Source organism: Mycteria americana, chromosome 1 (genome assembly GCF_035582795.1).
Source record: "Mycteria americana isolate JAX WOST 10 ecotype Jacksonville Zoo and Gardens chromosome 1, USCA_MyAme_1.0, whole genome shotgun sequence".
Lineage (NCBI taxonomy): Eukaryota > Metazoa > Chordata > Aves > Ciconiiformes > Ciconiidae > Mycteria > Mycteria americana.
The window spans coordinates 77561160-77588145 of NC_134365.1; the positions used below are offsets into that span (position 1 = coordinate 77561160).

The window sequence follows — 26986 nt, forward strand, 5'->3', positions numbered from 1 at the left end:
TACAGCCCAACATTCTCCTTGAACATGGGTGGCAAATCACCATGAAAAGGTCTGCAGTATAAATTCTTCACATTTCAAATGAATGTTCTAATGAGACTACTGTGTACATTCTATCTCTCTGTTTCTGAAGATCATTCCAAGCAAAAGCACTGTGAAAACCACAAAACTTACTTTCAAGAAAAAAGAAAGGCTTTTGCCAGAAAACTCTCATCAGATTAAAGGATTTTTTAGGTAAAGAATGCATGGCTTCAGTAAGTTCTAGAGTTCTACAGCTCCTTCCTGAGCTGCAAAGGAGCACTCCCTTGCTGTTCTACCAAGCTTATGATCTTCAGTAGAAAAGACTAATCCTCAAATTTGCAATGTGTCATAGGGAGAGGTGGAAGTAAAAAGAAGGCTGCATACTAGAGAAATTAGAAGGTTTTTATCTGTTATTCATATGCACGTTCATACAGGGCATAGATCCTTGGAAGTTAAGACCTGAATTTTTTTAGCCTTAAGACCACACAGTCCCATAGTATCAGTTCTTCTCAGCTCTGGAATCCCAAGAATTTCCAGGTGGACTAGGTGAAAGAAGGGGAGAAGGGTGGCTGACCATATGAATGTGCATATGGACAATGCATCTCAAGTAAGTGACCTTGCTTTCTCCTCCCATGATTATCAATATGAAGTTCACACACTGGGTGTGTGCCCTCTGTAGTCCCTATTTTATGCAAACTATGTGAAGGAGGATCTTGATTCATCAGAAACAGAGAATGTAGAGGACTGCTCTGCTAAGAGCTGCATAATGCCCAGAAGCCTCTGTGAGGGGCAACTGCAGAAGCAAGGATGGTGCTTCAGATGGCCCTTCTGCCTTGAACTCCTGGGGAGTATGTTCAGCTCACATCTGATGGTTCTGACCTGACCAATCAGGCCTGACACAATCTGTTACCTGCAGTGATAATCTGGGGTGGAAATAGCTATAACTAGGTACCTTCCTGCCACTGAGGCTATCAGGTGAGGGGTGCTCCTAAAGGATCTGCTCCCAGACAAATAAAAGCCAAAGCGTGCTTGATGTCCACGGTGAATAGGGTAGCCTAATAGATAATTGTGGTTTAGGAAAAAACACCATATGGCTGATTATTAAGCTCAGATGACTCAAGATATCTGAAGTTCGGTACTACTTTAGGTTCAAATGGGTAAACCTAACGTAAGGAGGATCAGCTCTAAAGTTGTAAATATCTCTATTTGATGTAACAGATGCTAAAATGTTTGCCTTTGCTGCAAATGCAGTAAGTCATGACCATAAGCTCAAATTGTGGGTTTTTTTGATATGATGTGAGCAGCTCATTAAAATCCATTGTAGGTACTGGATAAAAATCTCCTGAAATCAAAACGGCTTTGGCCAGGACAGGATAAACACAGTTACCTTGGCTGATGTTTCTAGGTACATCTAGGAGGCACAAGACTGGATGAAAGAGCTGACCAGCACATAGAGAAAGGAGTACTGGCATGTCATGAGAGTGGCCAAAGCAGAACCCGCACTTGTGATCTACTAGTCTGAACTGGCTCTGGCTATCTGCTGCAACGTTTGAGATCGTTGGAGTTGAACTGATAGTGGAAGTACACTTTTCAAAGCAAGCTCACCTTAAGGCAAAAAAAGAGATGATTCTGTCCCATATAACATGCAGTGATGTTCTCTGTCATAAGCTAATCCATGTGAGAAATATGCAAAGTGCAATTTTCACAGCTCACATCTCTACTGATTGTTGTGGAGAGGAAATGGTCTTAGTGGACTGCACACTTGGCTCTCCAGGCAGGTAGCTGGGTGCTCATTATTAATGGCTAGAAGGCTACTAAAAATGAAAGAGAAGCCATCTGCAGAACTCAAATGATTCTTGCCACAACAAGGGAAAATACAAAACTAGTGAAAATACTACTTTAATTGCTGGTTAAGTGCCATGAATATAGACAGACCAAAGCCCTGCCTGTAAGCCACTCTTAGGAAATCAGGGATGGAATGTAATATAGGTATACATATAACATATCCCAGCCTGGGAAAGCTGGTCCTTGTTGGTGTGATTTTCCAAATGACTTGAAGTGCTTCCTACACTACAGAACAATCTAGGCAGAGGTAAACTTTAGCAGTAACAAAGTCCAGGGCAGTTCCAATGCACTTAACAGTTTATACAAGCACTTAAATTGACAGTAAAATAACTTGTAGGGATCTTGGGAGCCAGCTTCAAGGGAAGGGAAGAGAATTACATCCCTGTATCTGAGGTGGGCTGCAAATAGCTGTACTGGTGACCCAAGAAGTCAGTGTCTAATGGCAAAACCTTAAGCTCTCCTGACACACAATGAGTTGAACACATCTTGTGAAGGAGTGAATTTCAGTGTAGAGTTTGGGTTTCTGAAGACACTTGTAGTGATGGTATTACTGCCATTTGCACCATTATCGTGGCCTTAAACACGCAAGGGAAATTACTGCACTTCCTTAACTTCCAGATGGGCTCAATGTTTTGTTGCTCTTTGCTATACTGAAAAGAACTTTGTAAAATTCTCTTCTTGAGACAAGAAGGAACCAACCTTCTATCTTCTAGGGCCAGAGGAAATACATTTTATTGCCAAAGTGAGTTCTTACAACAGTGATCTCTGGAAAGAATGGAAAAGGTGGATTCAAGGTGAGGGAGAGAAACATAGCCTTTGCAGTTGTTCTGAAGTCACTTGGGTTCAAGCCCAAATGAACCTGATCCATTTGACTACTAAAGAGTACAGGGAGGGAAATGAAACATGGTGAGAAATGGGTCAGGCCCACCACTTCAAAAAGTGCTGATCAGAGGATAAGATCTAAGAAACATGGACAGAACATCATGGTTGTGTCGCTAAAGCACCTTAAGGATTCATGCAGTCTATTAAAGCCTGTGATGATGACAACGTAGCAAGTGACTGCATTTTTAAAGACAATATAAAAAATGTATCATAAAATTTCTTGGTTCTAAGAGTTGATGTGAAAAGTAGCCAAAGAGCAAAGCATAACCTTTGATTAGGAGATGAGGACTTCTTGAGTCTTAAGACCAGACAGTTCTGCAGTTCTGGTTCCTCAAAGAGGAATTTCTCAGCTGCCTGTCACATCTTTGTAAGCAGTTGACTTATTTGTAATGAGGCAGCCTAATGGCATAACTGATGCTATAAAATCTATTTTTGTGTCCACAGTATCAAGTTCTATGTAAAAGAAAGCTTCAGGATGTCAACAGACAATTGTTCTATAAAAACTCTGTAGCCTTTTCAAGTGAAAGACAGCGCCCAAGAAGAGACTAATGCTAAGCCAGTGAGACTTGACAATTTACAATATATATAAGGATAAAGCACTAGATTACTGGATGACTCATCTTTACAGTTGTAGACTGCGGGGCCACTAGACTTATGAATTCTATCCAGGGCTGCAATAGCAAAAAGAGATTTGGAAACTGGATACATGAATAAAAGCAACTTCCATTGCTGAAGATGTGACACTGGACAAAATATTTTGAGGATATGTGTATTAGTAGGATTGAGTGGAAATTTGGTACTTCTGAAGTTGTATGCCCACACTAGAATGGCTTTCATCCAGGTAGGCAGGGCATGATATACTTGTGTTTCAAACTGATGCTGGATTTAGACTGAAGAATATGTGAAATGCATTAGCACACTCCTCTAATAAGGTAGGGCAGTCTCATGCTATGATGCTATGACAGGAAAAACAGTCCTGGCAAATAGGTTCTCAAGGAAAAGAAGGTAAAGGAAAGTGGGGAGGTCTCTATGACTGCTCCTAAGAAATACACTGAAAATATTTTCAGAAAAAAATGTGTTGTATCATACAAAACAGATATTTGAGCACAATTTTAAGAGCTGAAGGCAGTGCTCAACTAACTGCAAAGTAAACTATACCAGATGTTTAAGAAGACCTGATGACATTGGTTGTGCCCTACTGATTTATAGTAAGTGCAAGGTGTTCTGCAACAAGGTGGATGTAAACATATCTTACAGACAATGGTAAGGCTCTTGTTTTCAGTGCTTGGATGCGTGCACTTCTGCAGGATGAATGTGCACTTTCCTTCCTAATCTACAGAATGTACATGGCTCAACATCCAGTTTATAGCACCCGCCACAGAACTCTGGCAGACGGCAGAACCTCACCAGAAGCCCACCTGGAGTACAATTAAGGCTGCACTCCTTTCCACTCTACAATGGCAATGGCCCAGGGGGAAGTGAAGAAAATGTAAATGAGCTGTATGAACAGCAATATGGTGCAACATTCACTGATCAGAGAAAAGTCATTCAGTGCCATTTCTTTAATGAGAGCACTCTTTACTCTGAATCCAAGTATTTTTCTCTGAATAGGAGAAACAAAGGACAGGTGGAAGCCCTCGGGGTCTTTCCAAACATTATGAAAAAAGTTGGATGAAAATTGCTAGGAATCATTGGATGGCTCTAAAGGAAAGTTTCTTGTAGATCATCAGAGAAGACCAGTCTCTTGTCTGCCCCACAAGATCTAGATAAAAATGCATCTAACAGGAAGGAAGTAAGTGTATTTATGTACTTTTCTCTATTTAAGATTTAGCCACAAGTCACAGGACCACACCATGACTAGGGGACAGGCCCCTGTAAGAGTCAGTCTGAGCTACAGAGGTGGCCAGTCTTGCTGTAGCAAAATGAGTGGCATAGGCAGTCAGGTCTGACAGCAGTCCTGTTCTCCTGAAGCAATCCCATGCAAGCTTATTCTTAGCCTTGGCTGATATTAAGGGTTATAAAGATCATAGTCATTTTAACAGCATGCAGCAAATGAGAGGGGACCAGAAATTATAATCTCAGGGCTTGCAACTGAAAGCATCTTTCATCAGACTACTAAAATTACATAAAGTCATCTCCTTTTCCTACTCTCCCAAGACTGCCTGCAGGAGGGTCAAAAATCACAGTCCGTTTACAAAAGCTGGTAACAAAGTTTCCGGAGAAGCCTTCCAGTGCTTTCTAAAATAGCTGTTTAGAAAACATCTGAAGACACACAGAATTTCAAGGACATGCCACTACACTTTTGAAATGTAGTAAGACTCCATTAAAAATGGAGAAATGGAGAAAATTGTGGATTTTCTGAGCATCAGAAAGCAGTAGAAATAAACAAGTAGAAAAGTCCCTAAGTAATAAGCCACCCACTCAGATTTCACTAACTAATTAAATTTCTTTTCAGCTCTCGTTAATATTTTTCTAAGGAATCAGTTGTGCAAACACAGCATGTCCATAAACTCTCAACTCTTGGTTGATACCTGTTAATACAGGAGGTACTGAAGAGTTAAACAATGTATTTTGCAAACTGGATTTTTAACTATCTCCTTAAACCTATTTCTAGAGTCTATGTTCAGCTTGGAACTTGCAGACCTGGTGTAACTAAGAAGCTTGTTGCTAATCATAACTTTTTAATTCTATTTGCCTGGACTCTTGTAAGCAGTGTGACCTTATTTTCAGGTCGGACAATTACTTTTATCAGAGCGTGAGGCAGCAACGCAGTGCACTGTGTTGCTCAGTCTCTCTAAACCATATTGTACATACTGTTAGTGGCTGGGCAAACTAACCATTTAGACCTGAGGACTGGATCTTCCAGTGGTCTAGAGGCTCTTTGCACATTTTTTTCCTGACTTCCTGTGAGACTATAGGTCTTATTGAAATTACAGCTAAAAGTGTTAATAACACCTTTAGAAAGCAAGATGGGCCGCCTCATAGCTTTTCTTAGCTTAAATTAATTTAAACAGTGCATATTAAACAATAAATTGATATGGGTCACTTGCTAGGTCTGCAAACTAATTGCAAATTAACAATCATAGATAATCTGAAAATAAAGGAACGTATGCCCAGGTTTTCACACGAGGGGAAATATTTTACCTCAATATTATAATCTAATGCCATTTCAGAGTTGTAACACCGTGCCATTTCCTACACAGTGGTTGTATGCTGGCCTGTGGTTAAGCGAATGGTTTGTCATGGGTGACAAGGTGCAAGTGATACAGAAACTTGATAAATATTTTCACCTACTGAAACTATTATCCCAGCAATCAACTAAATATTCAAAGTGAGGCTTCTAGGCTCCTAGAAGCGGTCCTTCCAGATAAGTGTGGATGCTTACAGCCAGAGCTGAGCTTGCCAAGGGCTGTAAGGACAGAGTCTGCAACGGACTCAATGGTCTTAAGAAATGAAAAAGCGACCAGGAGGGAAGAGAGCAGAGTCCTGCCAGAATCTCTTCTGTGGGTGAAGAATCCCTGTCTTGTAAACGGTTCATTGGTTACATCACACCAATGCTCACTATGTTTAAAACCTAGTGGAAATAATTATATGTGGTGAGATGGGCATCAGAATGGAAAATACAGAGTAATAAACTACCTGAAAACCTCCAAACTGCTGGCATCATTCAGCAGTCTGTGCTACCCTGTGCTCTTTGTCACATGAAAAGAGTCTGGCAGAGGTCCAGCCACTCTACCCTTTCTATTCCCAAAAGGTCATTCTCACTAATGGCCATTCTCACTAATGGCCACAAATGTAACATGAAGAAGAGAAGCACAAGGGTGCGCAATGGGTTAACTGAGAGCAGAAGCTAAAGAATTATCTTCATTGTTCAATGCACTTCCTCATCCCTTCCACTCTCAGGCTCCAACAACACAGAGAAACAAGCCATGCTTCAGCCTTGCAAGAAGAACATACGGAAGCTCGCTAGTCACTAGGGAAAGATCTTTCAGTGGTTACTAACATAGCTGCACAAAAGAAATAAATGAATTTCCAGTCATAATATTTACATTTCAATCAAAAGTACTGCAAATTTTAAGTAGGCAAATACAGTTGTTCATTTAACACCACATATGTAATAGAATATTGCTTTATATCATCATCATCATTATCCACTTTTAAGTCAATAGGCAGGTCTGCAACATGAGCTTTTTCAGGAATCCTACAGCAACACATACACACAAACACACACAAATCACATGTAAGAAGTAGCTTGCATAAGGTAAGTAAGGTTAATGGCAAAAGCTTCTTTCTATGCAGAAGAAATTGAACATTAAAGCTGCAGCATTAGGAAAAAAAGTTTAAAAACAAGAAATGAAGTTGTACAACAGATGAGAACTTAACAAAATTGGTGACCTTTCCACACAGACGAAGTCAGGTTAAAAAAAAAAACAAACCAAACCAAAACCAAAGGGACCAAATGAGACCAAAAGAGAACCTCCCCCCCACACGCATACAGACAAAAGTGAGAGCACAACAAAGGAAGTGGAAGAAAAGTGTTACCCATAAGTAGCCGCCGTTTCACCCGCTTGTCCACATCAGCTACTGACGTGGCATTGTACTCAGAACTCTCAATTGCAGCCTCATCCTTCTCTAAAACACAAGTAAGGGACAAACATGGAGCAGTTGGTTAATCACAAGCCCAATTTCCCACTGCCTAAGACAGTTTCTTGGCATGGCACAGCCAAAGCCAAGAAGCAAGGCATGAAAGCACTAAATCCCCGTTAGAGAGTTAATTCCCTTTGAGACCCCAGGAAAAAATTAAAGGGTGTTTAGAGAAAGGAGGAAGAAAGAGGGGGAGGAGGAAGAATGGTCAACTATGAAGTAATTCACCACGTACAGGAAGCTGGACTCCTACTGGAGAACAAGACAGCTAACATGAGTGCCCCAGAGAGGTGTTAATGATGAAAATTAAAATTCTGGGATGCTAGTTAAACAAACTACCAATGACAAACTGTAAAGTGATACAGGCTAATGGTGGCACCAGGATCTGAAGGTGGCAGGCAGAAGACCAAGACAGACAGAGAGAGCTAGAAGAGTCCGGTGATGGATGGGCACGGATGCACCCATAGTCTTGTACACATTGACACATTGTGAGGAGAAACCAAACAACAGCATGCAACTTAAACAAAAACAACAACAAAAATAAACAAACAACAAACCAAACAAACACAAAAAAAGATCAATTTGGGCAGTGCTGGTTGCCTGCTTGTCTATGAAACACTACTAGCTAAACATTCAACGCTAGGAAAGATGTTGCAAGAACAGGGTTTAGTAATTTTATAAGCATGCAGTAATGCAAGATGATGTCAGCAAAGGTCATTTTACAAGGTAGTCTCTGATATCCTACATGTAAGAGTTTCATACAGCATAATGAGGACTTTAGTTTGGTTATGCTTCATTAGAAATACACAGAAACAGTCACAAGTGTGGGAAGAGATGATCAGTAAGTGAAATAAAAATAAAGATTTCTGATACAGGAGAGCAATGGAGAAGCAGCAGCTGTGTAAATAAAATGATATATTATACAGAGAGGGAAATGCTTATTAGGAAAACAAAAAACAAAATGCAAGTGGGGACCTTCACATGCAGCAAACATAAAAAAATAAAATAGAAGGATAAGTCAAGCAAACAAAGACAAAATATGTTAGACAAAGGGTCAACAAGTATTTATCTGGCATTGCAGAAGTTTGCATTCTTGCAGTGATGCCTGGAATATATACACCACTGAAGACAGCAAACACTGGAATCACTGAAGTGAGGAGGAGGAGGAGGCTGGCAGGTTTTGTTTGTGGCAACACTACATGGTTGAGTGGTAACAAGAAGTTGTTTTGTTTTGTTTTTAACAAGTTCTAGATGGGATCAGGCTGCAATAGAGGCTTTTGTTTGAGTATTTTTATTTTGCTCTGTAAATAATTAATGAACGTCAGTTATCAGACAAGACAGGCAATCAGGAACCATCACCAGAAAGCAGGAATAAAAATGTAAAAAATAAATAAAAAATTTTAAAAGTATTCTAAGAGAAAGAACTACTTAGAGGGAAGAAAATCAGCACAGGCAGTAATATGTGACTTACATCACAAGACCAAGGAATGTAACATGGAGTTGTATGTATTACATTACAAAAATAGAAAAAAAGTAAAAAACAGGTGCAGTGTACACAGCTTTTAAAATCATTTTTACATGCTGGACAAAATAAAACATCAATCCAAGGATATTAGTGAATGCTAATAAATAGAAGATCAATTATCCATTCAATAAAACCTGCTCTCAAGGCCCTTGCTCTTGCAAATTCTCTGCATCTGGAACTGCCACAGGCTTCAGGGAGGGTTATTTAAACAGAGGGACTGTACGACGGAGCCCTCTGTGTTAATCAGAAGTACTAGCTGAGAGATCCCGTAAGCTGAGACATAGCTTGTGTGTACAGCGAGGCAGAGTCCAGCGCTGAACCTTGTTCAGCTCTGCTTCTGCCAACATAACCCTCACCCTACCACACAATTTGTGCAATCAAACCCATCAGAAGTGAGTGAGGCTCCGGGCAGCCACTGAGTTTTATGCCATGGATCTGACCAAGGGATCACTAAAGATAACTGACAGATTTCCATGGGTTTCAAGTGCTCTGTCTTGCAGTATTGATAAAGGAAAGAAAAGATGATAAATATGCGTCCATGCTTTTTTAACCTCAGGAAATTACCAGGAATACGTAAGAATTTGAAATTAAACAAACAAAAAAAGTCAACATGACCACAATGCTAATGAAAACCATTATGGACTTTAGGTTCTGATCTGTGAATAAGAATTTCCAAATTTTAACTTGCAGTATGCAAAAATATCCTTTTTTATTTAAAAAAAAGCAGAGTGGAAAGAAATGGTGTTAAGCAAATAATATGTTTTATAATCATAAACGTTTGCATAGCATTTCCCAAGATGCTCCATCTCTTGAATGGCTTTTTCCTACTGATAATCTGAGGGAAAGCTTATTCACTACAAGTTCTGTAATTTTTAGAATCATAAAACATACAACAGGGAAGAAAACACATCATGATGATTAATTTCCCCGATAACAGCTTACAAAAGAGGATCATTTTCCTCACCTTGCTTACGCAAGGAAGTCTTGACTCATGAAAGTGAATGGAAGAGCTGAACTTTCATTCATAATTATGAATGTTCTACACCTTTTAACTTCAAAAATTATTAGAGTTATGAAAAGAAATAAAAGTTACACAGGAGTAACAAAGGGATACTTCATTAACAAACATTTCGACAAAACACGTACAAATGCTTCTCTCTCTGTATAGTGTGACCTTAGCTACAACGGCCAGGAACTGCTGTTATACACTTCTCTCAGCAATGGTGCTAAAGGCCTGTGAGATACAAACACACACGCGCACACACACACACATACATATGTGCACATATATATTCTACGAGGAATACAAAATAAAATGTGCTGCAGAGAAGTACTTACCAATGCAGGTTCGGCCATCTGAATGTAGGGCATACTTCTGATGACAACCACACACAGGACCAGTATCTGTGTCATCACAGGTGTGTTGGCAGCCTCCATTCCCATAGTTACAGGTTACTAGTTAAGCCCCAAATGAATGTGTATATATGTATATATAAATAAAATGACAATGAAACCAATTAGTCTTGAGGGCCTTTCAGAACACAGAAGAGCAGTAACAAACCAAGACGTAAGGCAACATAACATTTGTATTTGCAGTTATTTGCATTTCTTATTCTTTCTGACCCCCCTTATCTTAGCCACGCTCCTGTCTTACACCCTACTCTCAATCCGTGCAGTGAAGGAAAAGAGAGAAAGAAAAAAAGAAACGTGCTACTTTTTCCCCAGTCTATTTGGATTCATAATTTTAGTATGAGTGGTTAGCCAATTCCATCTCTTCCTAAAAGCAACATGCTTCATGTCCATAATGTATACGGCATGAAGAAGTGAGCAGAAGAAATGTCTCTACTAATACAGACATATATTTTCAAGTCTATAGACAGCATTTCTCTTTTCCTTCCCCTTCACTTTCTAAGTGGAGGAAGCAGAGACCAAACAGCAAGGACAGAACCATATTAAGTCTTGAAATGTATTATTTCAAGTACTAGTCCTCCTAGAGTAGAAGAATGTTTAAAAAAACCCCAGGAAACATGTTTGGGTTTTTTTCTTTTCTTCTCTGAAACAAAAAATACATGGTTGTTATGGCCCTGCAGTACTCTGGCCTCAACTAGGAAGGAAACGTTGGAGATGTCACTTTCACTTCCAAGCATACAGTACAAAATGGCTTTTAGCAATCAAAATGTCCTCTGGTGAAAAAATACTAAACATATGTTAAAGCAAACATTGTTCAAGACAGAGTTTTGAAGTTTACATTAATTAATAGATCAGATTAAATTTCCTTTGTCACATGATGGATTTAATTTCTGACTATTAAGACAAACCAGTTTTTAAATATTAAACTGGCTAGTGCCATTAACAATGCCTCTCATTTGCCCCTGTTCTGTTTAATCCTTTGCAGTCACATAGCTTGATGCTGAATAACACAATTCTGATCTGACTGAATTTCATTTACTGTCTTTACATACGAGTAATTTGGACTAGGTTCTTTATCAGTATATACATACCGGCAGATACAGGGGAAATCGAATATACCATTATTCAGTTATATCATACTCATCATTTCAGAGGACTTCAATGTTTTGAAATTTTACAGTAATTTAAATACTGACTGCAGTAATTTAAATACTGACTCCTACTATCAGAAGGAATTTCCTTACATTGGTCTTAGCAGAATTTTCCTTCTAGATAGGAGAGTTTATAAAAAAGCCAGGGTAGCAAATTGCAATATACAATAAAACTAAGATAATGGTTAACAGGATTTTAAAATCATGTATCTAAATCTAAACTGAGGTTCCATCTAATGCAATAGGGCTAAGCTCATATAATTTCCTTCTGACCTCAGTGACTCTGCTTTAACGCTAGCTTCTTAAAATGGACTAGACTGGAATTTTCAGTCACAGTAACTAGAACTGAAATATCCCACCTCTGGTGTGCGTGTCCCAGTGCTGAATAGTCATGCCACTCTCAGTAATCACTTAGGTATTTCGCTTAAAATGGAACAATTCTAAGAAAAGCAACTGAGGGAGACCCACCACAGCATACCCAACAGAATTTGCATTAAAAACCTCCTGCCAGCATGGGAACCGCAAGTTTACACCCATGATCCCTGAAGTCTGGCAAAGATCACAACAGGAATTGTCCATCTCCCAGGTGAGTACAGACCAGAGGCCACTACAGGTGCAAGCATCCTTGGTCCTTCCCATTGTACACTTTGAATAAAATCCTTGTGTTGTTCAGAGATAGAGAGAGAATGTGGACTAGTGGTAAGAACAATCCCTGAGAAGAGCGCCTGCCTGAATTCCCACCTCTCCTCTCAGGAATATCACTGTTCTATCCAACTGGAAAGAATGCCAATGAGAAAGATGGAGAGCAGCCTGATCCACACTCCCCCACTGGAGCTTGACAGTTTGGGCACTAGGCTGGAAAATGGGAATTGTGGGTTCAGTCCCACCAGACACAGGGCAGAATTCAACTCGCATACCCCAAGTCATAAGAGTTCTAAACTTCCAAGGAATTACATTAAAAAAGCCCCCTAAGCAACAACTACAATCAGGCATTCTTTCTCCTTCTCCAGTTTTATAACTTAACTATTCATTTATTTTTGTGAAAAAATACATGAAATAAAACCATTCTGCTTTGCATCAAATGGAAGCAACATTTCATTTCCTTCAATACACAATACATTTTAGCTTTTCTTTTTGATGCAAAACAAACAAATTAAAAATTTACATCAATTCTCCATTCTTAAACCTCCCACCTTTTCGAAGCAGTCATGCTGAAAAATCATTTCCTTGCTGAACACTATGCCTGTCCTTATTCACCTCTCTTCTTTTTACCCATTCTTTGATTTGCATTTTTTTTGGGTTAATCTTTTTCTTGTGGCGCTCTCTCTATGCCACATTATGTGTGCAACAGTACTTCTTGGTTAATCTGGAGGTACAGAAATACTGGCTTGCAGCTTAGCTGAGAGCTAGAGGAACAGACAGGGGTTGTTTGAATCGGCTGACTGCAGCCTGATGGCAAACATGAGCTCTCTTCTGGTTGGCTGTGTCTGGGATGTGATCAAGCAGGGGCAGTAGGTAGTACAGAAGGCAGCTGCTTGCAATATCCACAGTATTGGGTGCACGCTGGCAGAGCTAATCCAGGACAAGGTAATTTCCATCTACCTATCCGCCCCCCTTCTTGACCTCGTATGCCTCTTGGACTACGTAGAAGTTCATTCAATGTTTCTATCCCTGCTGGACTGCTGTGCCATCATAAATTAACCTAAAGTTGTTGTTTATGCCAGATGTTTAAATACATTTCTAGCCAACAGTATTTTTATTGAGGATTGCAATCAGCAACAAAGTGTATATTTTAAACAACTTGACTGCAGTGGTTATTTTTGGCATTCCTTGTTGAAAGCCTCTGCTGGCAGAGATGAAAATATCTTAAGACCATTTCTCTGATCCATGTAATACGAGGGACTTTTCCTTACTATATTTATCTATGAAAATTTGCACTAGACTGATGGGTTTTATAGTAAATCCTGCAGAATCACACACTTGTTTTATAGTTTCCCTGTATACTAAAGTTACTGGTTCCTGTTCTACCCAGTCAATGAACATAGATGTAGGTCAGTTCTTTTTCCTGTCTCTTACAAATATTAGTAAATCACGTTTTTGAAGGATTTGAATTTCTGTCTAGACTATAATTGATTTATTTATTTATTTTAAGCACCTTGAGACAAAATTCTGGAGCTTGACAGCTCTTCAGGTGAAACTAGTACAAAATCCAGTTGTAAAATAGGTAATTTCAATTTCCTTCCAGCCTTAATTCTGTGGCAGTGACACAGTGAGAAGTTTCACTTGCTTAGAGAAAGAAAACCAAATTTATTTAAAAGCAAAGGGACATCCAGATCTAATCCATTTTTGTCAGAAAGCATTAAAGCAAAATTAATGAGAAATCTCAAAGTGTTATTTTAAAAATTATTTCTCGTAACTTTGGACTCTACAGCTATGCAAAAGACAGTGTGCTCATTCAGAGTCTGTGACATTAAAAAGGCAAACAAAAAGAGGCAAAATGGTAACTTCTGCCAGACACAGATCACCTTCAAATATTATAAATCATATTACAATAAAAGGGATGGAAAACAGTAAACAATTTTTCTTTTTTTTTACCAAAGGAGAATATACACATATCTGTTAGAACTCAGATATACTTAACCCCACATAGCAGACTTAAAACCAGAGTAACACCATTGCCTATGATGCTGCTTCAGCATTTGTGTATGTCTTAAGTGCAATAAAAATGCTGGGCTCTTTCCCTTAGTGGGAGAAATACCCTGTACAACTGGCTAAAACCAGCATCTCACAGAGAAGGCTTTGCTCGTGTTGGCTACAAACATGAGTAGAAACAGCACACAAGCCCTACAGAGACGCACACCATCTGTGTGAGGTGTCTAATGCCGGTGGCCAAGTTACCAGTCTGTTCTCCCAACATTGCTTCTACTGTGAATGAAGAGCTATCATAGAATCATAAAATGGTTTGGGTTGGAAGGGATTTTAAAGATCATCTAGTTTCAACACCCCTGCCATGGGCAGGGACACCTTCCACTAGACCAGGTTGCTCAAAGCCCCATCTAGCCTGGCCTTGAACACTTCCAGGGATGGAGCATCCACAACTTCTCTGGGCAACCTGCTCCAGTGCCTCACCACCCTCATAGTGAAGAATTGCTTCCTTATATCTAATCTAAATCTACCCTCTTTCAGTCTAAAGCCATTACCCCTTGTCCTATCACTACATGCCCTTGTAAAAAGTCCCTCTCCAGCTTTCTAGTAAGCCCCCTTCAGCTACTGGAAGGCTACTGTAATGTCTCCCCGCAGCCTTCTCTTCTCCAGGCTGAACAACCCCAGCTCTCTCAGCCTGTCTTCATAGGAGAGGTGCTCCAGCCCTCTGATCATCTTCATTGCCCTCCTCTGGACTTGCTCCAACAGGTCCATGTCCTTCTTATGTTAGGGGCCCCAGAGCTGAACACAATACTCCAGGTGGGGTCTCATGAGAGTGGAGCAGAGGGGCAGAATCACCTCCCTTGACCTGCTGGTCACGCTTCTTTTGATGCAGCCCAGGATATGGTTGGCTTTCTGGGCTGCAAGCGCACATTGCTGGCTCACGTTGAGCTTCTCATCAACCAACACCCTCAAGTCCTTCTCCTCAGGGCTGCTCTCAATCCATTCTCTGCCCAGCCTGTATTTGTGCCTGGGGTTGCCCCGACCCATGTGCAGGACCTTGCACTTGGCCTTGTTGAACTTCATGAGGTTCGCATAGGGCCACCTCTGAAGCCTGTCAAGGTCCCTCTGGAGGGCATCCCTTCCCTCCAGCGTGTTGACCGCACCACACAGCTTGGTGTCATCGGCAAACTTGCTGAGGGTGCACTCAATCCCTCTGTCTATGTCACTGACAAAGATGTTAAACAGCGCTGGTCCCAATACCGACCCCTGAGGAATGCCACTTGTCACTGGTCTCCACGTGGACATTGAGCCATTGACCACAACTCTTTGAGTGCAACCATCCAGCCAATTCCTTATCCACCGAGTGGTCCATCTGTCAAAGCCATGTCTCTCCAATTTAGAGACAAGGATGTCATGTGGGACAGTGTCAAATGCTTTGCACAAGCTACGGGGCATCCTGAGCTGAAGCCCTGACACTGGTGCTTTAAATAGCCTTCAAACAAGATTAATTCTTTTCTCTGGCTATAATGCTCAGGCTCTTGAACTGGCCAGTCAACTTTCATGGCCTGCAGGCTGGCAGCGTGGCATAATCTCCCTAACTGTCCACCTGCGTATGCTGTAAGCAGCAGCATCTATTCAGTTTGGCTGGGCTGAGCTAAGCATTCCTGAGACACAGCTTTGCATGTGAGCCAGTGCTTACATCCATAGAAATGTATGGACTAGTCTTGAAATGACATTTTGATGATGAAAGACAAGAAACAACTGTCTGGAAGAGGAATGACATCTTAAAGAACAAAAGGGATTTTAATGTAGCTATTCCACTGAATAATGATGTTGATGTTCCATGCTAAAACCCCCACAAGATAGAAAATACCAAAATTCAGCCTCACTCTACCGGCTAAATCCTGCTTTCAGTGCTTTTCTGAACTTTCATATAATCCTTTTTCTGGTCTCTTCCATCTGACATGCCCATGACAGGAGTATTTGAAAACATATGGCCAAATATTAAATCTAGCATTTAGTACCCACTAACTCAAAAAATCCCCTAAGACAACAATGTCCTGATCTTGTCCACATGTAGATTGAAAAATATACTATGGCTCAGATGCCACAGAATTTGCAACAAGCCAGATCTTTTGTTTTTGTAGCATGGCTTTCTGCGACAGTTTGAACCAGCACATTGTAATTCCAGATAAATTAAAAATTGCACTGTTTTTTAACTAAATTGGCCATTAAATATATAATTTATATAAATATATGGGCATCTCTTTCTATGTGATAAAGCTGTGCATGCAACATTGCTTGCATTATTTATTCTAGTATGGCCTTACATTTTTAACATTCTGGAGATCTTTGTACTGACAGCAAGTAGCTGCATTAGAACATTGTCAGCAGGAGCTGAAAAGCTGCCACTTGGCACAGGTGGGATGGCATTTTATTATAAACATACTAGACAGGATTTTTATAATTACTTAGCACTAGCCCTCCTACTTACTTAAATCATTATTATCGGAGTGGGCACATAGAAAGAGCTGTAGTTAAGGTTATCCAGCATTTTTCATTAAAAGATTCAGCTTTCACTTGTTTATAACTGTCAGAATTATTTCTTTTAGGCTTGAACTTGCGGGTATGTGTATCTGCTTTAGGTTTCCTCTTACTTTTTCAAGTTCCAGCTAAACTGATCCAGCTAATAATGAGATTAACAAAAAATGGCTTGGATTGTTCATGTTTGGGGAAAAAATCTTCAGTTTATCAAAAATGTCTAATGCAATCATGCTCAGGAGCAGGATCTTAAAATCTATCATGTATACAGATATAGAAAGAGGAGGTAATTTCCCCTGTTTTTCCACTGTAATCTGGAACCAAATTCACTATTCCTAAGTCTCTGCTGCCAGCAAGCATCTATGAAAATCACTGAGAAAGCATATTCCTCTTCTAATGGCTTGTGTACACAGAAGATGGTAGTTTACTGCTGCTTTGGATCTAAAGGATGCAGCTCTTCTGAGGAATTATGCATGGATCTGTATGATTCTGCTTGGTGTATTTCTAGGTGACCTCCTGAGGTCCCTTCCAGCCTCAATGCTTCTGCGTTTTCCTAGTGTGGTGGGCAAGACTTTTTTTTTGTAACTGAGAAATTGCATGTTTAAAATTTACACTAAGAAACCATTAAGGTTGCAATATTAAGCACTCAAAAGCTACAAAATACCAGACTTCTGGTACATAGGCTTATTGTATTGTGATAACCATCCTTAATGACAAATGCAGAAAACACTCCTGTCTTATTCAGTGCACAGTGGAGCTGGGGAAAGTCAGGTCTGTGGAAACAGCTGGAGAATCTTGTCTTATTTGCTACAGAATGAGTAGTAAATCAGAAAGGGACTGTCAAGAAAGGATGGTCTTGTTCAGACAGTGAATAGAGCCCTAAAAAACTCTCATCTATTTCTGCCCCTGCCATAGAATTCCTACTTAGGGCTTGGCAAGTCACTTGAATCACATCTATTTCAGGTTACTAATATTATATTCCTTTCTCCATGGCATTTGCAACTACAGCTGGAGCCATTGGGAGCTTGGCTTTGATCATGCTAGAGTGCTATAAATGCTGAGCTGGGTTCTGGGTGTTTCTTGTTAATCACCTATATCTACTAAAAGACTTTGACATTAACATCTTCATATTCATTTCCCATTTGTAAGATAGTCAAACGAGTACTTTTTAACTTGACAAGAATGTTCTGAAAATACATTACCAATGCCTACAAAGCACTTCGATATTACAGTAATGAGTATCATAGGAAAATCCATGAGGAAATTAAAAATTTTATGTTCACAATAGGGTTTAAATACTGTGCAGCAGGCAAGGCATGACACTGAGTTATGGAGAGGAAGCTATTGAACAAAAGCCTGTTTAATGAGCACTGACCATCATGTACACTGAAGGAAGCAAGACACCAATAGCGACTGCCTTATTAACATGCGATGATATGATCAGGTGATATGTAATCATGTAATTCGGATGTAATGACAATCTTGTAATGCATGCATAAAAAGCAGGGAGCCTCCCTCCAATTTTTTATGCTTTTTAACTCATTTTAACATCTTTTCTTCCTTTGAGGAACATATGTCTCATTACTAGTGGCCTTGGGCCACGTCTGAAAACCTCTCCCAGTATTCTGATTCAATTGCAAACTGGCTGATAAAAATTAACCTAGTGAGGTACTGGTTCTCTGCCACTTGTTCACATAAAAAACCAGAGAAGCAAGCTCTGACAAACCCTGAAAGGCACAGTCTGGAGGGATCATGATAAATCAGAATAATTGAGAGGGATACAGGGATATACTAGAGGTATAGCAGCCCCTACCAGTCCCTGGTATACAGGGCTACAGACCCAGTCCAGGCTGACTAGGGGCAAGTGTCTCTTTTTCAACTCTTCAACATAGCGGTACTCAGTACTTGCAAAGCTGCAGCTCAAGATTTAAGCCAATTCCACTGAAATGGTTAGCTGTGAAAAAGTTTTTTTAAAAGTCAAGATTTGGTTTCAGAACTAGAACTTTATAAATAGCCTGCTGTAATCTCACAATTTTTGTCCCAGGCTATCTGGCTACAGCTTTACACTTTTTTGTGTTTGGAAGGGCTAGAAGTACAGTTATTTTAAATAAGACTCTGGAACATATTTGCAGAATGTGCTGTGGGTTTAGGGGTCAGTGTACTCTGCAGCAAGCTCTGCGGCCTTGAAAAACTCATCGTCCCTACTTAGAGATCTGCCAGCAAAATTTTATTATAATTCCAACTACAATTTGAACGCCACAAGGCACAGAATAAATTCAAGTTTTTCACTCTATTAAACCTTTAGGCATTTAGAAATATTGTTCCAGAAAAGGCCCTAATTATCCTGTCATCATCTCACTATGAAAAAGGATAATGTAATACCTAAGGAATGTACAAATTTGTGGAAACAAATAATAAACAACATAAATAAACATCCTCTCCCACTTTACCAATGTAGCTGATGTTGCACTGCAATTAACAGCATGCAATGTTCACTTCTAATAAACACTGAGAATGAAAATTACCATAAAGGCAATTTTTCTCTGAGCTTTTGCCTTTGGCTCTGTGTAGCCTCTTAATACTGAGGAGCAATCAGGCTGTTCAATATCCTGTGGCATTTCTTGATATTCAAAGGTGATTCTTTTGACTTTGTACTTGGGAACTAATATCATCTAAGTGTGTTTATACAGTGGAGATCTCAGGAAGAAAAAAGCTGAAGTGGAAGAAAGGCTATCACAAAAATACTGGCCCTATGCAAAGCACAAAACATATTTTATGTTGTTTTATTGCACTTCCTTTTTTTTGCCTCTCACAAAGCTACCAAGTAGGAAAGCAAGCTATTGGAGTCAGATCTAACACTCACTGAAGCCATCAGAAAGACTCCCATGCAATTTGGAAGCTTCCACATGATGATGCTAAATTACAGAGGGTCAGTTATTTTAACCTATACAGAACAATTTCCAATTTTGTGGGCTAATGAATATCTATATCTTCAGCACCCCAGTTTCAAGAATACATCACTCAGGGTTTTTCTTTGAAGAACAATATATATATGATACAGCTGCATGTTTTCCAAGTAATAACAAGAAAAGTAGCCTGTGTGCAGTCAATTCAGGACTAGAGCAAACATTTCTATCCTTTAAAAAAGAGGAATTAGCACTCTTAATTTGATAGCTCTAGTGGATTTATCATTAAACCCATTAGTAGATTTATCAATGCATCTATCATTGTGGACCTTCAAAATATTGCAAGCCAGAATCCTCTATGCTTTATTTGTTTTACATTACAAGGAAAGCCTGGATTAAACTGATCCCTCACTTTTCTGCATTCATAGGAGTAGAAAAGTTGATACCATTTTGCTAACAGAGTCACTGCCAACATTCTGTTATTCAATCCCTCTTATCCATTCCCAAGTACACCTTCTACAGAAAAACCATATTACTAAAATTACAAATCACCTTTGGCCAAAACAAAGTTGATTTCTTGGCTTCTGGAAAATAACAACAATGAAAAAAATAAGACATTTGGGGGCATTTGAAATTTAATCTTCATCTACCTACATTTGCAGTCCTTCTGGTTTTTGGCAAGCTCAAAGCCAGGCCTACATTCACAGGCAACCCCACCTTTGGGCGTCTCCCGGCAGATGTGTGCACACCCATGATCTTTGTTCATACAGTTCATACCCTCTGTAAAAAAAAGAAAGAAAAATGGAAAATATTAGTACTAAAATAAAATTACAAAATGATTATACACATTCAATCCTCCAGTAATGTTAATTGTAATTTTTATTTTGCATCTGGACTGTGTTCCACTCGGCAAAAGAATGCAGTATACAATCAACAAAACAGTGTAATAAAGGACAAACCTCCTCTGGGGCAAATACAGTGAGTACTACTGTGGAATATAGGGTGTCTCTGCTGCATGTAGAAACCCAGGTCTTGTGATTTCCCTATTCCATATCCATATTCTAATCTTTCAGGTACATAGGCTTATCCATATCCTATGCATCTATCCATATCCTATGTATCTAATCCATATCCAATTTCTAACTCCAGGAAGTTGTCTGTCCCACAGGTGATTATCGGAGTTGAATAACTGAGCTCACTGGTTTTTTTTTCCATATATGAATTTAACGGTTGTTACTGTCTGGTGCATTTTTATTTGCCTGTTAATGTGCTTTATATTCTCTAACACACAAAATCTACCAAATATTACATCTGAGCATTTTTGCTTGGATCTGTTTCTTCGCTCTTTGTTATACATCTCAATTATCTGTGTCATCCACCATAAACACAGCCAACCTCCAACAAACCTACTACCACTTTTCTCTTTGACTATATTAAACAAAACATACCAGCTGTTCAACAAATGCCCATGTGCCACGGGTGGATTCCTATTAATGTTTATGCCAAGGAGCAGTATCAACCAGCTTTCTCTTAATCATCATAGGGCCAATTTTAGCTTTCTAAACCATGTAAGTGATTTAGATACTGAATGCACCTTATGCTCTTAGAGGCTTTCATTACTGAGTTAATTCAAATCCCACATATTCACAGAAATCTTGAACTCAGTCCTTATGGGTCAGCATCTAGCATTCCTTGTGTGAACGAAGGCTAGCTAGATTTGCATTACAAAGCCTTCTCAGACTTCCCCTTGGATATCTGACCTGGAAAGGAGAAACAAATTCTCTCAGAGTACACCGACAGAGAATTCACAGTGTAACTCAGCTTACTACTGTGAAAACAGCATGTATTCCCCAAAACACTGGTGCATGCAACATCAGTGTGGACTCAGCAGCTCATTTGTCACTTCGTAACATGGCTACTCCTACCTATTCTAGGCTAATTTCTCAAAACAACTCCCGTGTAAAATGTTCAAGTTAAACCTACAGTGACGACATACTGTAAATAAATGTTTTTTCAGGGCTGTTGCAAAGTTTTTGCTTCCAAAGGTGAAAACGATCACTGCCCTTCCTTTCTATTCTTCCAGAAGCTACATGAACCTACCTGCCACTTCCAGCATCTACACACACTGACTTTAGGCTGAGCCTGGTCTCAGACTATCAGATACGTGAAACCAAGTGTAAAGGCTTTATGATGGATTTGAGCAAAAGTTTCTCTGCATACAGAATAGTTTTTAATTGAACACAAATAAAAGGATTAGCGTGTAAGACAGCTACTAAGAAACTGTGTGCAAAATTCTGAGGAGGAAATGCTACAGAAAGTCAATCAGAGATTCCCTCAGGCTGACAGAAGCTAACAGCTTCAGAAGTTATTTGCACTGCTCGACTTTACCTCAGAAAGGTTTATATTAGCAGAATAATGAAAAACACACACCACCAGCCCAAGTGGGTATTTTTGTTCATCTCTCCTACAAAAAAATATCAGGATCTTAAATCTCACTGCCTATGAAAACCAACTTTACAGACAACAGATATATTTCTCTCTTCTAAATTCCCCTCTGCGTTAGCCTTGATGAGTCTAAAAATTTGCCAAAGCACAAAATAAGTTATTCTCTGTAAACTGCAGCCTGGACAACAGATGCTTTTGGAAGATATAATACATACTATACTATACCATCCTATACATCGAAGTGAGGTATGAATGTTTTGTTTGGCTGAACAGATATAAAAAACCTGGGAACGGCCTTATTGAAAGTTTTGAGGCATTTTATAATCTCTTTCTCTCCACTTCTCCCAACAAAGGATTTCAGACACAATGTGTTTGACAAACTGCATTCCTGCGCACTACGCTATGTTCAGAAAAGGATCTGGGAAAGATAACACATGCCTGATTGAGTCACACTGCTGAGGCAATGAGAAGAGAGGAATTAGATAGATGAAAGAAGATATTTAATGGCCCAGAAGTGTAATGAAGCAAGTGATTTTCAGTGTTTACTTACAGATACTGAATATCTGCCATTGTTAAAATCACTAGGGAAGACAGAAATTGTGCACTGCTAAAAATATCGGGAGAAATCAAAGATCAGAATTATTACATTCTGAAACAAAAGTGAAAGACAAAGCAGATTTTATGCTGGTATTTGTGTGTAAGACTACAGTATTTCAGTTACTGTATTAATCATTTCAGTTATTGTATTCATCAGGTAGTTGGAGCTGTGGAAAAACTATTTCAGTTCCATGTTTAGCTGGAGAAGAATACCACAGAAATCTCCTAAGCCTGAAAACCATTATTTCACAAAATCTAAGTTTTTCTGGTGAAATGAAAGACCATTATTTTTCAGTCAAGAGCAGGAAATAATCCACAATGAAACTTCTCATTTACATTTTAGTATTTTTCAAAATCCCTAAGAATTAAATTACAAAAAAATTCCTCAACAAAATTTTGCTTAGGCCTGAAAAAAGTATTTGAATAAAAATGCAGCAAATAAGTATTTTGGCTTGTTTAAAAATGTAACCTAAACCAAATTTGTGTTAATTTGTAAATAGTTTTAATTATTCCAAATTTTAATTTTTCAGCAAATGCAGTATTGGGGCAGATGTCTTCTGTATCAATCTACATACACAAGTGATTTATGAATCATTGTTGATACATAAGATTTACTTTTTTTGCAAGCTGACTCTTCAAACAATACTGAATCTGTTATGATATAGCATATAAATCACACTAAAAAATACAAAAATATGCTAAATACCTTCCAAATACTAGTTTAGTTGCTATACAAATGCATATAAATGGAAGAGAAAAATACTCCTAAAATGACTTTGTTCAGCATTCTCTTTAGCAGGATGTGGTCCAAACTCTAAAGCGAACTAGAAATACATAAACCACCTCACAGATATTTTCTCATCCTGGAACTGGATGGAGTGCACTGCTGGTAGTAAAATAACTGGTCTGCTGACTGCAGACCACTCTGCTATTGTAGAAGTAGTAAAACGCCTGAGTTATCATCTCCCCTCACTATCACCTCCTGAGAACCAAACTTTTTCCTTATTTTAGTTAACGTTTAGTAGCCACCTAATGTGCACAAGCTTTTTACATAAGGAGCCAAGAGTGTGAATAACAGCATGGAAAAAATTCCCCTGATGTTATAGGGGGATGTTTTTTAAGCATCTCAGTGCCTGCCTTGGAGCTCAGCCTCTCTCAGCCCCAGCACAAAGGGTGACCCAAAGGGGAGGTGGGCAGCGTGCTTCCAGACCCACTGGCACTGCCATGTGCAGGCAGCCAGGAGGCTCCTCTCCCCGGCGATGGGCAGCACACCACTCCAGCAAAAATGCTGCGTTCCCTCTGGGGGTAACTGGCACAATCAAGGCCAAACAGCTTGATTTGTAGAGATGTGTGGAAAACCAGTCATTCAGGTAAAAAACACAATCATGGAAAAATGGGGCGGGATTCTGCTGCTCATTTAAATGTGTTTGAAGATTTTCTCTTAATGACCATAAGCCCCAACTCAGCAGACGGGCCCCAGCGCCAAGAGCAGTGCCCTGTGCTTCACGTGTTGCTCCTTCCTAGAGCTGACCAATGTAATGCAGAACAAGGGAACAAAGGAGAAACACCTATGGAATTATTCTAGGCCTTTACCAAGACAGTACTGAATTATGCCCACAGCAGTTTTACTTCAGTTATGTTGCACAGCCTGGGCAAAATATCAGGCAATGGATCTTCTGCTCAAGCCTTAACCAGAAAGTATTTGCAGAACTACATCATTTACTACACAGCCTTGTGCCCCCCCCCATGCGCAACTGCATCACTCCAGTTTTGAACTCAAGGAGTTGTTCCTAGCTGCTTCTCTTGATTTTTGCAGTGATCTGTGGGTCCCAGCTTCTAGAACTGATGTGACTATGGGTCAAGTGAAAAACCATAGTTCCCAAATCAAGGGAAAGACTAAATGTTGAGAAAAGAGACATCTGTACACCAAAAAATCCTTACTTTATCGTCATGATAGTAAAATGTCCAAAGTTGAAAGGTTCTAGGTTTTTCATGTTAACTGTTCATAAAAGCAGTATCTTAATTTAATATGCTGCCACCCAAGGTAGTCTCTAAAGCCTAGCACAAAAATGGGTGCACGTTCTCTTTGGCAGTGCTGGCAGATAGTAAAAAAACCTTTTCAAACACAGACACATTCTCAGCAAATTCATCTTACAAAAAGACAGCAAAACAGAATGCAATGGAAAATATATTATAAACAGGAAGAGAAATGCCACTTAAGAAATGAAAACACTAATCTCATTAAACTAAATCCTCTCTCAGCATTTTAGATATGACTTGAGAAACTCTCTCCTATTACATTCCTGGATTTTTTCTGACTTTCAGTTACAAAAGATTGTTCATGGGAGAGTGGCAGACATTGTTATATGACCTACAATCCACATTCATTTTTGTTCCTGGCCTAGGAGAGATTTGGGTGTGAGTCTACCACATTAATCCAGTCTGCCATCTAGTTATCACAAATCTCTTAATAGTGCTGTTCTGCAAAATGTTCAGTCTGATACAATGACCTCTCCATTGTATTATGCTCTAAAAATGTTTTCAGCTCAATGGCTCTGAAAGTGCTTAAATCAGGCTGACTGTGACAGCCTTTATTTTTCATTACCACTGCCCGTTCTCATCTTAATTAAGACTTCTTGCAATTATTTTACTCTGTGGTTCATCATATATGCTTACATTATCCTCTATGTTGTCATAAGTTCACTTACTCTGTATTTATATTGCTGCTATTTTTAATAACTGCCAAATAAACATGCTGATTCCAAACACAATCTGAAAAAGACGACTATAAATTGCACCAAAGATATAATTCAGTAATAACTTTTAGAATATTGTCAGAGTATATGTGGTTGAATGTGGTAAGAAAATACAAGAAAACTTGAACTTAAGCCATATAGACACACTGACATGCACAGTAGCATGTGCATCACTTATACTCAATCCCCAAAACTACGTAATTGGATTCTCTTTCTTGTTAATTTTAGCATTAGGTACACAGTGAAATCTCTTATTACAGTTGCACCCTTATTTAACAAAAAAATGAATCTTATAAAAAAGTCACTAAAAAAGTTGTAGACATGATTTACGAAATTCATACATAACACATAATTTGTATGATTCTGTTCTAGTAACTTCTAAAAGACTTAAAAGACATTAAATATAAGTTATATGCAAGTCATTGAATTGCTGGACTCAGATAAGCCACAGTGTTTAATTATTTATGAACTGTTTTACACACTTTTTATGAACATACCCTGTATGTAAAGTAAAGCATAAATCTTTATAACACAAACAACAAGCAATTGTTGTGGTTAATTTCTCTCCATCAATCTTAGTTATAGGGGATAATTACTTCTGCTTGAGTAGGGGATCCATGTCGTGGTACAAAACTGCTACTGGTGATATTCAGGACTTTCAGGACTTTTCTCTTTTACAGAACTGCTAATTTAAGGAATGGTAGAGTTCAACTGTATCAGGATCAGTTGATACAGTTCAACTGTATCAGTATGTATTATATATCATAGCAAAATATAATAATACCAAATATATTGTAATTATAATAACTATAAAGTAAGAAATAGGATGTAGCATGAAATATAACGTCTTTAGATCACCCGATTGTCACTTACAGTCATTCTCTCAATGCCTGCTGCTAGAAAGAAGGGAATGTATCTTCAGCAGCAGAGAGAGGAAAGAATACAAGAGTAAACAAGCATTCTCATTTTAGTTGTTTGCGAAACTATTAACATAGTGGGATTTTTGTTTGTTTGTTTTCTTTCTAAAAGTTCATGTGAGAAGCTACAGCGCTACAATAAAACACACCGGTCAATGACCAAGCAATTTAGAAGACGGACAGAGACAACTCCTCTCCCAGAGTTTTTGTTTTACTCTGTTAGGAACAGAGGCCAAACAAAACACGCTGAGTTTCTGACAGAGACAGGAACATGATGTTAGTGAAAGTGCAAGATGGTTGTTTCAAGCCAAATGTTACATTATGCATGTAAATTTTGGTCATATAAATGTAGTTAGATGGTTGACTATCCAAAAAAAGCATACCGTTAACTTTTCGGCTGGCTTGTGGAGAGCACTCCACATCTACACCTGTGGGTGTCCCTGCTTTGGCCTTCTAACTCCAGCATCTTGTGTCCTTCACAAGAGCGATGAAAATCAACATTCGACTAAAAAACCCAATTATAGTCAACAAATACATATGGTCAGATCTTAGCTCCATTGGTGTGGAAGGATTGTTTTCCAACAGCCTGGATCTGACCTTCACCTTTATGCTGCACAGTTGCATCAGATCCTCTGGACATTTCTGGCTCACTAATAAGGAGCCAGATTCTGGGTTGTGATTCTGGCTCACTGATTCTGGGACG

The 26986-nt window shown here is 39.1% G+C and overlaps 1 protein-coding gene across 4 annotated transcripts in view; it reads right to left on the bottom strand.

Annotated features, from left to right (window-relative positions):
* The window catches only part of SCUBE1 (signal peptide, CUB domain and EGF like domain containing 1), a 220980-nt gene that overhangs the window by 91898 nt on the left and 102096 nt on the right, over positions 1-26986 (bottom strand). For 2 of the 4 annotated variants that reach the window (XM_075507192.1, XM_075507181.1), the window contains exons 5-7: positions 20223-20348; positions 10253-10369; positions 7288-7377 (exon numbers count right to left, since the gene is read on the bottom strand). In XM_075507192.1, coding sequence (XP_075363307.1) covers positions 7288-7377; positions 10253-10369; positions 20223-20348 — 333 coding nt within the window. The remainder of the gene's footprint in view (positions 1-7287; positions 7378-10252; positions 10370-20222; positions 20349-26986) is intronic. The other 2 variants (XM_075507209.1, XM_075507200.1) reach the window with 1 other exon arrangement.